Below are 13,485 nucleotides of genomic sequence, written 5' to 3' on the forward strand. Positions count from 1 at the left end.
TGCCGACAAAATCATACTTATATTTCCCAAAATAGGAATATATTTGATGCCTAAACGTTCCTATAATTCTGCCTCACCTCGCAGAGGAATTCCCTTATCATTGTTCCTTTGAAGCACATATTCATGAAGAATAAAGCCTTTTTTAGTGTATTGTCTCATTTTGTTTTGTTGTTTTCTGTGCACTTTGGGCTGCTTGGGTATCTTCTTGGCTTAGGTTATCTTCAGAATATTTCCCGGACCTGTTTGTAACCATTGTTATTCTTTCGTGCTTTATTTTCTTTTGTAATAGTATGTGTTTGGTGATTTATCATTTAGGGTTGGGGTGGGGGGGTAGAATAAGCTGGGTATAATATACTCTGTACAAGGGATGAATGTTCTCCTGTGTTGTTTGAAATGCACGAGTCGGTAAAAACCAAAATCAAATATTCAAAACAAAAGAAGCCATTTCACCCTAAAGAAGAGCTTGTGGTTGCCAAGTGGGCGAAGAGTGCAGGTTAAGGAGGTTTACAGAGTTTGGTTATATTGGGATGAGTACTCAGAGTGCATTGTTATATACATTATGAATGGTGTCCTTATTTACACTGACAGGTACACAGCGTAATGTATCTACACTGTAAAGGAGAGGTTCTGTGCACTGATATCAGGCTGTATATGATGATATATACTATACATCGCACCATAATGCTATATTGATTGTATACACACTTCTAGCAGCCATTCTCAATGGGAGCCCTCCAGCCACCCTGGTGGGGGGGTGGGGGTGGGGGGGGGGGCACAGCACATTTAATTAAAAGCCTTGCTTTTTCACCTGTTGCAACAATATTTTTTTATGTACTCAGTAGGTCTGAAATACTGAAGAAACCAAACTTTGACTGCTTCAGAGGGAAGGGGGTCCTATAATCTTTGAACAGAGTCCAAAGGGGGCCATCACCAAAATAAAACATTGAGAATGGCTGCATTAAACAGCAAATAAGATTATGGCATATTTAGCATGTTAAGTGTCTACAATATAACTCCAAGCACATAACATATAAATGCTTATATTCAATGTGTTTAGGATTCTCTCATCTATGGAGAGTAATAAATAATACATTTGTTATTATATATGGTTAAGTGCACCATTTATATAAACGAGACAGAGGGTAACTAAGAATATTGCATATAGACAATGAAATTATCTGCATTGTCTTGACAAAAGTACATAAATGATATATAAGATTATATAAGATAACTGCACTGAACACTTCCTTGCAAAAAACTGCAGGCTTTTAGAGTTTAATGAGGCCAGTTCCTGCAAGAACAGCTGCCTGCATGCTCTTACTAATAAAGGCTCCCGGTTGATGTTGTGAAGGTCCAGCGAGACAACGTAGTCCTTGGCGCCCACATACATGCGATCGTGATCTTCATCCATTAGTAGGATGCGGTAGTCAGTGGTGTTTTGCAACAAACTGTAGTGGCGTGCCGTGCTGGAATGCTGTAGCTCTGCAGGGTGAGAGGAGGACAGACAGATCCAGTCAAAAGTCGTGCAGACTGATAAAGCAGTGCAACTAGAATAGTCGAAGCACTTTCGTGGAGGCTGATTCAAACCTGCAGCCAGCTGAAGAACCACAGTGGGGCCATCTTGAGGAAATAATCCTTTTTTTAAATTGCTCCACCATACTCGATCTATTTTTATAATAATTGCAACCACAGCCCTTAAAATAAAACCACCTTGACCTGCCCTAAAGGACAATTAGGCAATAACATTTAGCTGCTGCAATTGGTAGCTGGTGTATTCCTCAAGGGTCATAGATTTCCACTGTGCATCAATCAGCAATTTGGTATCTCACAGGTTATAACGTGATCTTCCCTGAGGAAGTTAGTCGCTTATGCTTTATAGGACAAATAGGTTAGAGGGGCATTCATTTGATCAGATCGAGCAAACTTACTTCAAGTCATATGGTTAGACTTTATGTTTATGCTATATCCAATTTTGATAAGATTTGTAGTTGAACGATAGAACCATAGCACAGAAAACCCCTTTCCAGTCTGTGCTGAACTATTATTCTGCCTGGTCCCATTGACCTGCACCCAGTCTATACCCCTCCACACCCCTCCCATCCATGTACTTGTCCAACCTTTTCTTAAATGTTAAAATTGAGCCCGCGTTCATCACTTCAGCTGACAGCTTGTTCCACCTTCTCTGTGTAAAGGAGTTCCCCTCCTGTTCCCCCTAAACTTTTCCCCTTTCACCCTTAACCCATGTCCTCTGGTTGGTATTTTACCTAACCTCAGTGGAAAAAAAGCCTACTTGCATTTATTCTGTCTATCCCCCTCATCATTTTGTAAACCCCGATCAAATCTCCCCTCATCCTTCGACGCTCCAGGGTATAATGTCCTAACCTGTACCGTGAAGTCCCGGCAATATCCTAGTAAATATATAGAACTAGATTTGAATCTTTTGAGTTATAGAAAGGCAGATAATTGGAACTGCAGTTTGGGTGTAGTGCCAGACAATTTGAGGTTAAGACTTAACAGTCCCACAACTGCCTGGGCAGTTTAACTACAGTGTGACAAGTTTAAATGAGGTTTTTCCATTATAAAGAGTAGGTTATAGCTATAAGCTCACTGGTTCCCCTAACTTGCGTCAGCCCCTCTCAAACCTCGGAGGAAATATTCCAATCTGACTGCTGAATGAACCCTCACACAAGTAAAACACTGTTGTCCTTGCTCTTTGCTAACTGATTTCTCTGCACTGTGTTTGGATTGCACACCAAAAAACATTCCCATTGCACCTTGATACACACGACGATCAGTGGTCACCAAGATCAGGATTTCAGGCAGTAGGAAGAAACTTCTGAGAGTTTTGAGATAAAAGGAGGTGGACCTTGTCTTTGGGGAAGGGGCAGTTCATTCTTAGGTTAGGGAGGCTGAAGAAATTTTTTTATTGCATTGGAAAACCATCTACTCCGTCTGATTAATGAAAAATAATTTTCTGGGTGCCGTTCTAACAGAGCTCATGTGCTGCCAGACTTTATAGCCATCTGACAAGAGATACTATGAGCAATTTTTAATAAAATGGAATTGTGAATCCTAATTAGAGAACCTTGTTTTATCTTGCCTTCACACACAAAAAAATCTGATGCTCCCACTGTGCTTCTATTGGGCAGACAGTGCAAAAATCCAATCAGCTGCGCTTCCCCAAGGTTTGCTGATCACAAAATAATAGGCTGTGTTTATATTGAGGGTCAGTCAGTCACCTAATATTGTGTGGTCAGTCAATCTCTTTGCAATGCGCATTTGTGTTACTGTGGGGTCAGTCATCAGTCGCACTGCAGTAATTCTGGAGGTCATACGATCCACATAGTTGTGGGAGCTGTATGTTACTGTGGGGGCCAGTCACTCACTCTGTCACAGGCCTGCCTCTGTTACTGTGGGGCACAGTTATCGCTTTTTAAGATGTTACTGTGAGGGCCAGTCAATCACAAAGAGTGAGTCTCTTCTTCCACCCTCCCCACCTCTGCTGAGAGAAACTCCTGCCAACCTACTACAGACAACAAACCAGATAATGGCTGGCTGTTTCCCTTTAAAGAGACCCCAATGATAGTTCTTGCTCCCCTCGAGGTTATTAGAATTCTCTACACTTATATCACCTCGAAGCCATCAAAAATCCTCTTTAGTTGCCCTCACCTCCCTTACCGTTAGAAGCTGGAAAGATGCTGTCCCTCCCACTCACACTCAATGGTTGTCCGATATGATGGCGTGTCCGACTTTGGAAAAAATTAGACGTTCCTCAACTGAAATGAACCTTAACCTTGTTTCTTCATGGGGTTCGTTTTTCAATTATTTTCAAAATTCGTAAGATTAACCGTTTTCTGGTTTTTGATCCCAATGTTTACCTTCTTTTTATTCTCTTACTATTAGTAGTGTGAATGTGAATAAGATGTTTCCCTCGGTGGGTGAATCCAGGACAAGAGGGCGCGCTCATAGAATTAGAAGGTACCCATTTAAAACAGAGATGAGGAGAAATTTCTTCAGCCAGAGGGCTGTGGATTTGTGGAATTTGTTGCCACCCACAGCTGTGGAGGCCCGATCACTGGGGGAGTTTAATGAGGAGATTGATAGGTATCCAATTAGACAGGGTATCAAGGGATAAGGCCGGAATTTGGAACCAGATGCGGAAAAAGTTTAGCTCATGGTGGAGTTGTGGAGCAGACTCCATGGGCCAAATGGCTTGCTTCTGTTCCTTTATCTTGAGATCTTGTGAAGGCAGCAGCCTCCTAAGGGAGGGGATTGATACTGAGATCATTGGTACGTGGTTTTCTTTTTTTAATTTGATGTTACATAGGTACTATTTGTATTGGTATATAAAATGTGTTAATACTTTATTTTATTGTCTTGTTCCTGTGTAACATTTATTTAATAAAACCAATAAAATATTGAAAAAGAAAAACCCTCTATACAGTGGACTCTTGGTTGATAGTGCCCTGCGGTCAAGTGCCAGGAAGTTTCAGTTGTATAAACACACCTCATACAGCAATTAATATTGATAATAATAATAATTATTATTTATTGCATTACATCCATCATACTTTCACCAAAGTGCTCATTACCAGCGAGCAGAGAACTATGAAATCTTAGAAAAAACAGCCTGCCTTGGCTGTGGGCAAGAATGGCAGCTTTGTTTCTGAGCTTCTCGTTGAACAAACTGGGGTGTCTAACCCTGTAATTTAGGTCATGTTTTGAAACACAAGCAACATATTTTACAAAGATAAAGCATGGCCTGGACTGAACCCTGGGCCCTTCTCATTGGATGGCTCAGTAGGTAAGTGAGGCACGTGAGGTGGTTCTCAGCTGCACTGACCAGCTGTGCAATGAATTAGCAGTTGGTCTGGTACCGTTGCTCACAATGCCAATAAGCTAGAACCATGCGGATAGGCACGGTTGGCAGAGCGGTTAAGCGCAGTGCCTTTACAGCACCAGCAATTGGAACCAGGGTTCGAATCTCGCGCTGTCTGTAAATTTGGCGGACGGGTTTGTGGACCAAAATGGTCTGTTACCTGTATGTCTAAAGGTAAATTTAAAAAGAATTTGGGTTCAGGAAGCAGAGGGGTGAACTGGTTGTGGTATATAGAATAATGAGGGCATAGAATAATGAGGGGCATAGATAATGTAAATTGTTATTTTCTTTTCCAAGGCAGGCTGTCTAAAACTAGAGGCCATATACTTCACATGAGAAGGGAAAATACCTTCGAAAGAATCCTAACTACAGGAAGGATATCAGTGGGATATCCAGGGGTGCAGGGGAGATTTACTAGGATGTTGTCCGGTCTTCAGGAACTGAGTTACTGGAAGATCTTAAACAGGTTGGGACTTTATTCCCTCGAGCATAGAAAAATGAGGGGAGATTTGATAGATGTATTTGAAATTGTGAGGGGGATAAACTGAATGAATGCAAATAGGCTTTTTCCACTGAGGGTACAAATCAGAGGATATGGGTTAAGGGTAAATGAGGAAAAGTTTAGGAGGAACATGAGGGGGAAGCTCTTCACACAGAGAGTGGTGGAGTGTTGAATGAGCAGCCAGCTGAGGTGGTGAATTTTAACAGTTAACAAGAATTTGGACAGATATATGGATGTGAGAGGTATGGAGGGCTCTGGATTGGGTGCAGGTCAGTGGGACTAGGCAAAAAAAAATGGTTCGGCACAGACTAAAAGGGCCGAAGGGGCCTGTTTCTGTGCTGTAATGTTCTATGGTTCTATAGATACAAGATAGCGGTGAATGCAGCTCAGAACACAACCCAAACCTCCCATCCCTCCACCAGTTCCATCTCTACCTTCACCCAACATACTGAAACACATCCTTCTCCCTCCTCCTGGCAGATTAAAGGTGAGAGATCACGCATCAAGAGGTTTAATGCTATCAGGCTCCTGAGTGAACCTTACAACAGTGGTGTCATGCTATCCTTGCTGTATAATTATGCTCTTGCTCTTCTACTTTGTGTGTATGTTAGTGTTGACTTGCTATACTTCTCATTAAACAACTTATTAAGGCAACAATAAAATTGAATTTGATATTTAGAAAGGGCCGAAGGAGCAACTTTTTTGTTTAACCACCAAGGGTAGTGCACAGATGGGAAAGTATGGGATGGAAATGGATCTTGAAATGAGACCTGCATAAGTGCATCCTACTGGGGTCGCCAACCCCACCAGCGATTCCAGATGAGGAGAGTTTACACTCACCTGTGATACCCTCCAAAGATGAATAGGAGGCATCTCTCAGTAAGGACCTGTAGTTCTTTCTACAGCTTAATTGTAGTTAAATCCCAGTTTCAAAGTTGATATACAATTTCTCTTGGTAAATGCCTACATCCATGTTTAAGGTGGAAAGTTCCTTTGTAAAGCATAATGAGGATTACCTGCACAAACCGATGTGATGTTTACTTAGTAAACAGAAACATGAGCACCCACGCTCACACAGTACTGACACAGGCTCTTCCCTCACCAAGTTCATACATCAAGCATCAAACGCAGTCTCCACGTGGATCCTTTGATAATCCTCCCTGGATTCCCATTCACTTTCCTCAGGTTCCACCACTCACCCACCTTGCCAGGGTTGATTCAAAGTGGGCCATTAACCTAGCAGGTGGCAAACCTTTGGGACGTGGGGGGAAAGACACTGCAGCCTCAGGGAGAATGTGCAGATTTCCCTCTGTGGGCACTAGAGGTGGGAATTGAACCTGGGTCATTGAAGGTGTGAGGCAGGAGCTCTCTCACCATGATGCCCCCAGAATCCACAATCATAAGGTTCTTAGGGCGGCACGGTTGGCGTAGCGGTCAATGCAACAGGTTTACAGCACCAGCGATCGGGACTGGAGTTCGAAAATCCATGCTGTCAGTACATTCATCCATTCCTCCTGGGTTTCCTCCCACCATTCAAAACATACCGGCGTAGTAGGTTAATTGGGTGGCACAGGCTCATGGGCTGAAATGGCCTGTTATTGTGCTGTATATCTAAATAAATGTATTTTAAATATTAATTATATTGCAATAAAAATTAAGATCTATTGGAAGCATAGGGCCAATTTTTTTACACTTAATACCAGCAGAACAGATGACTGATAATGTTCGCATTTGCTGTTGGTGGAGCTTGCAGTGTAGAAATAAAAATTGGTGACCATATTTCCTTTCACATTGATTTACTACTTAGAAACTTCTCGCTTGGCTACACAGCATCCGACAAACTTGGAAGTCAAAGTGAGTCAAATCTTCCTTTTAATCTATACGGTTAGGGTGAAGTTAGAAAGCGTCCTAGTTGTCATTCTGCCATGAGGTTTGTCTCGAAGTTTCTGGCAATTTGTGGAGAAAGTTGCTTGCCCACCACCTAACTTCCTTTCTGCCCTCTGCATTGCATGAGATGCCTTGTTCAATTTACGCTTGGTACCATTCCTGAATTGCCCTCTGCTTTATTAATTTTATGGTATATTGTAAATGCAAATTGGGCTGGGCATTATTCCACCCATTTCTGTGGCAGAGGGGCAGAGGAGAAGCAACACCTCATTCTTCATTGTGGAGCGCTCAGGCTCAGGTCCAAGAGATGAATGGGTGTCATTCTGGTACATGGTACCAATAACCCTATGGATAGAAGGACAGACAGAGAGAGAGAGAGAGAGAGAGAGAGAGAGAGAGAGAGAGAGAGAGAGAGCACAGTGAGAGGGGCAGAGAAAGAAGGGCTTTCATCCATTCCTCCTGGGTAAGATTCAAACCTAAGCCTCAGAGGTGAAAGGTGAGTCTGATACATGGGGGTCAGCCCAGCACCTTTATTTTTACAGCTGAGAATGGGCTCCAGTGTTCTAATACAAAACAAACTTGTCCAAGACAAACTGTGGCATCCAGTGTATTCTTTGGTAGCTTTATATTTATTTTTACAGTTTAGCAACAGCAGAGAGGAGGGGAGACATCATTCCTCACTCTCGGACTTCCTTTATTATCCTGCTTTAAGCCCTAATCAAGGGCATTGAGTAAGAGAGTGGGGAATGTACACTGAAGGCTATTCAGGTGAAAACCAGCATAAAATGTTATGGATCTCTCCAGCCTGAAGTTGCCTCATGTAATTATTTGTCGAATACTTATCTTGTAAACTGTCTTTGCATTTCATGTGTTTGTTTATCACGTGCAATCACAATTTTTATTTTAATCTCTCTGACAAAAACAGAAATATGTTCCCTCTTGGCAGGGGTCATGGTGACTACAATTACTGTCAAAACACAATACCTCTCACTGAATGAGAAAAATAGCACACAAGCCATAAATTCCAGGCAGGCTTCCAAACCCATTTATTGCCCCAGCACTTTTATATCAATTTGTTTGAACAAAGTCTGCTAAAGTATAGGCAATTTGAGTCAAAGCACCAAGGAGATGCATCGCTGACCATTTAAACATAGGTGGAGCAAGTCTGTCCCTGGTTTTGTTGTGTTGCTGTTCTGCTCCGGAGCTTTGCAGAACTGAAAGAAGGACAGGGTTCTTGCTAGTAGAAAGTTTGTCGCATAACATGCCTCATGAACATAAAATCATTCCACAGATACTCTCCTCTAAATATGTGCCCAACATCTGCTCCAATTCAATTCCAGACCCAGCCCCAAAGATACACTCTACCTCTAAATATACTCTAAATATACTGCACTCTCGATGATTTAACTTCAGACGCAAGCTCTCAGGCATACTCCATGTCGAAATATACCGTGCATACGTATTCTCACTTCAGACCCACAGGCACAGATAAGCTCCTGAATGCCCTTGGCAAGACTGGTGGTGGGTCAAACATCTTGACTATCTCCTTGACCATTGCATATGTTAAGAAATATAGCAATCTCCAACATATACACACACATCGGTTGCAAACATGGACAAAGGTGCAGCAATGTAAGCACATTTATTAAACTAACATTCATGTGGAAGAACTATCAATTGATCCAAATTATTCGTCAGTAACCCAGTCTGATTTCATTAACCTCCACCACCACTCCAGCTTTGCTGCTACTGATCTTTCCCTGAAGTGGTCTAAAGACCACTTTATTATATGAACAATATAGCTCTATTATATGAACAACCCAGTGTGGTATTGGATGATCTGGATTCATTCCACATAGCAGTTAAAAGCTCTTTTCTCCCCCCCACCCCCCACACCCCCAAGAGAAATAGGATCACCTTTTAATTCTTTGACCATTTTGTGCATTCAAAACATGAACAGACTCTTTCACTATTGAATTCATTTTTAAAATAACTTTAGGTAAGTCGATACAAAGCAAAGACCAACTTTAACCTGCAAAAGAGGCCACCATTTCCACAAGACTGGACCAGTTCAATTGTGACTGCATTAACCCGGCTGGTACATGCTGACAAACTCTGAAATTCCTCTGAACCTAAATGCTTTGTCAAACCCATCATTTCAAAAGTCAACAAATGAGACTTATTTTTAAGCAGTTCTTTTAAGCTTTAATGAAGCAAAAATTTCATTGATTATTGGTAGGATAAAGCCTTTTCTGGCAAATGTTCCTCTTCAATAGGAATATAGATTAGAAAGTCTCTCTTTAAAAAGTACACCAGCGGTAAATACTTCTGTTTAAAGGGGACCACTAATGGTGTGTACACTGTCATAAGGTTCTCCTTAAAACGCGCTGTTATAGTGGGTCCCTCCTTAAAGAAATCCATTAGTGAAGAATATTCCTCTTTGCAAGAGAAACTTGGTTTGAATGGTAAGAATCCCTCCTCAATTGTATAATTCATTGTACTGACAATTGTTATTCACCTGTGATAACGCACAAGGATGGCAGCCCCAATCACAGGGGAAGTGGATTATCCCGGAATTCTCCACGCCAGGTTCCTGTCACGCTCAGGGGCTGACGGGCTGAGGTGGCTATGTAAATACTTACAAGGAGACAAAGAGACTGATGGAGTATGCTTGCTTTGTTCCTCAGCCAGACAACTTCCAGGAGAGGATCTGCTATTCCAATTTCCTGTATTCATAATCTCAGACCCTGGGTGGTGCTGCACAGCTGGTGAAATCTAAGCTTTGGGCACAGGTGTAGCGACTGGCACCATCTGGGAATCAATTCACCAAGACGTTGAAATCCCCACTAAACCACAATTCCCACCAGCAGTAGTACACATCCTTCCTGAAAGGCAAACGCCACCTGTACAGGGGTGGGGAGCTAGATAATGGAGTGGTTATGATCACACAGCCGATAGTGACCCTCACCAGCTCGTGGGATTGATGTCAGGCTCAGCGCGTCATAGAACTGGCAGAAGCTATCTCGGATTGTGGTGGGAAGGGTGCGGGGGATATAGGTGAGAGGAACAAAGCTCCTCTGTATGAAGCAGCACGAGAGGAAATAGACACAGGAAGCTGTTGATGGGGGGGGGGGGGTCGCCGTCTTTAATTGTCATTTATGCCTCACGTGTTCTTCTGCTGTAAAAGGATCCCCGTGACAATCAGTGCAAGACTGAGAGGTTTGTTTATGCAGGGCAGCTCATGTTCCCTGGGGTCGGGGTTGAGATTACCATCTCGGCCCAACGAAGCACTGAGACGGGAATGGAGGAGGCAAGATTGTCGCTCTCTCCATCTGGGACAGCTTCCAATCTTCCAGGTGAATAGGCTGCAAATAGCGAGAGAAGAAAAGAACTCTCATTCCCACTCTGGTGGAATTTGATCCTGCTTTCCAGGGATGAAACCAAACACTCGTCCCGTGTCCCACCCCCCCCCCCCCCCCCACATGCTGTTGAGTCTCCCCTTTGGAGAGAGGAAGCTTTTATTCTCTCAAGCTGGCCTGAATTTGAACCCAGAATGCTAGGGTGAAAGGGTAATATCCTAAAACTGTTGCCACCCAAAGTGAAAGGCAATTTCTCTCTTTAACTCCTTGGTGATATCCAGCACTTGGCTGATTTGGAGGGGTGGGGGGGGGGTGATCTGTGAAGGAGGGGAAGGGGGCACGGGGTTCAACACATCAGAGCTGCTTCATTTCCCTGCTCTGGAATACACCTGCACGGATCTGGAGCAGCAAATAGCAGATTGACAGAGCGACAAGGTGTTTGGAAGATCCTTACTTCAAATCAGCAGACCATTGAGTTAATTTCATTAACCTTAAAGGGAGAAAATTTGATTTCAAGCAACCATAAGAAATTGAAATTCAATATAATCCCTTTTGAAATAAATACCGATCCAGCCGCAAAGCAGGAATAGTTTCAGGAGGACTTCACACCAATTGACAAAAAAAGAGGTTTGAGAGAGGACAAAATCTTGGTCAATAAAATACGTTGAAAGAACCAACTTAAAGGAAGAAAAGGAGGCAGAGAGACAGAAAGATTCGGAAAGGGTACTCCAGAATTTAATAACCTGTGCAGCTGAAGTTTGCGATTGGGGCAAATAATGTCAGATTAAAAGGAACCCACAGTTTTATCCAATTCAAATCTTGCTTCTCCCAGTGGAATTCTTGATCTTCAGAAGATGACAGATGGTGTCATTATTCCTGCAGCCCACAGCTGTACAGGAAGAAACGGTGCGGAGAAAACAGAAGGAGAGGGAGGTTGCCGATGATATTTTAGTTCCTGTACAGTTCGAACCATTCAGGGTTTCGGTGCCTTTTATCACAGTGCCATCAAGCAAGAAAGGATCGAAACAGGCCCTGAATCCATTCGGACCATCTATCAATCCGCCTGCCCTAATCCTACATTAAACATACACTGAGGTCTGCCATGCAAATTTCTAATGCATTACAGATGGAGATAAAGAACAAAGGCAAGCAACAAACATCTTAAAGTAAGTCAACAGACAAGAATAAGCATGCGGTGAATGGATTTAGATGGCGGCGTGTATCGGAAGAGGAATTCTTATTGTCGGGATAGGGATGCTTCAATGATCTGGAGCCTGGAAGGCCAGCCCATAAGCTGGGAAGCCCCAGGGGAACTAGAATGCTGAATACTCCCGATACATGCCATTGGCCACCATTTATAGTGAATTCACTCTCGATACATGGCCACAACACATGGAATTTAGACAGCTTTTGAGCGGAGCCACTCATTCAAGAGGAGTAAATTAATGAGCAAGTTACTTCCAACGTCACTCCCTTAACATTCCCAGATTGATTCCCTAACTCACCGTGACTTTATAATACAATGCAGCAACCTTTCGAAGGAGTCGTGCTGCTGGATATTTTTAGAAGGTGGTCCTCTTTTAGTAGCTGTGGGCTTTATTGTAGTGATTAGAAGCAACACCAGGGCCTTTCAAACTGCTGAGTAAAATGGGGGTAACTGGGCAATTTACACTTTTGGAGCCCCGGTTATGGGCAGTTTGAAAGGGTCCAACCGGGTCAACCCCGTCGGAACCCGACTAGGTCCCTGACCTACCTCAGAGGTAGTCAGGGAACCCAGTTAAACTTGCCTAGGCCGATTTGGACAGGAAGATGGCCGACCCGCTTATTCCGATTATGTCAGCGTTCGCGTGTGTGCATCACCGCGGCTGCCAGCATCCAAACATCTGGTGAGTGAGTGACATGTCATTGTGGGGGGGGATCCCCCTCAAATCGCTGGGTTGGCGATTTAACGGGACGATACCCCTTCCATTTAAAAGGTCCTTCCAGTAAACGTACCTGGGTCCCAGGAGGGCCACACAGATGCTGCAATTTGAAAGGGGCTATTATTACAGTGTCAGCGACCCAGATATGGATCCAGCATTGCCTGTAAGGAGTTTGTACATTTGCCCCGTGTTTTGTATGGGTTTCCTCCAGGTGCTCCAGTTTCCTCTCACATACCAGTGATGTAAGGTTAATTGGTCACATGAGTTGGAGGCTGGAAGGGTTGGTTGCCATGCTGTACATCTAAATTTTTTTTAAAAATTAAATGAAAAACAACCTTCTATAAACAGGGAATAAGAAAATGAGTGTAAACAAGGGAGCCTGTAGATGGTGGGGGATTAGAGTATACTAGAGGAATACACTGGAGGAACTTAGCAGGTCACACAGCATCCATGCAAAGGCAGTCGATGTTTTGGGCTCGACTCCTTCCTCAGTAATCAGGGATATTGTGTACTAGAAAACAGCTACTGGTGTTTTGATGCACAGAGCATTAGATTTTGCTTTGTGGATGCATTGAGAACACATACAGGCAAGATCACATCCAGTGCAGGAATGACCCAGCTCAAGCAATGAAGATGTGCCAAAGGCAATGAGCAAAAGGAATACCCTTTGAAGGTCTATTGTCACAATGGGTGGTCATACCAGGAGCCACAGGGTTGAGGCTGTGCCCCACTACAGTAAGAGGCAGCTTAGAATAGGGTTGGGGGTGGTCCGATTCAAAGCAGAAAATGAAAATCCAGAATAAGTAAACTCACAGAAAGCAACACTGTGTGTTCGGATTAAATCCAAGAACACTTATTCCTGATGGGGCCAGGTTCTACAACTCTGTCTCACATCCGAATTCTGTTAATGATCATTCACTTTACTTATTCAGGGAC

The 13,485-nt window shown here is 43.2% G+C and overlaps 1 protein-coding gene across 3 annotated transcripts in view; it reads right to left on the reverse strand.

Annotated features, from left to right (window-relative positions):
• Positions 1–13,485, reverse strand: part of LOC138763032 (semaphorin-3F-like) — a 259,869-nt gene that overhangs the window by 95,473 nt on the left and 150,911 nt on the right. For all 3 annotated transcript variants that reach the window (XM_069936552.1, XM_069936550.1, XM_069936553.1), the window contains one exon: positions 1,322–1,482. In XM_069936552.1, the coding sequence (XP_069792653.1) occupies positions 1,322–1,482 (161 nt within the window). The remainder of the gene's footprint in view (positions 1–1,321; positions 1,483–13,485) is intronic.

Source organism: Narcine bancroftii, chromosome 5, assembly GCF_036971445.1.
Source record: "Narcine bancroftii isolate sNarBan1 chromosome 5, sNarBan1.hap1, whole genome shotgun sequence".
Lineage (NCBI taxonomy): Eukaryota > Metazoa > Chordata > Chondrichthyes > Torpediniformes > Narcinidae > Narcine > Narcine bancroftii.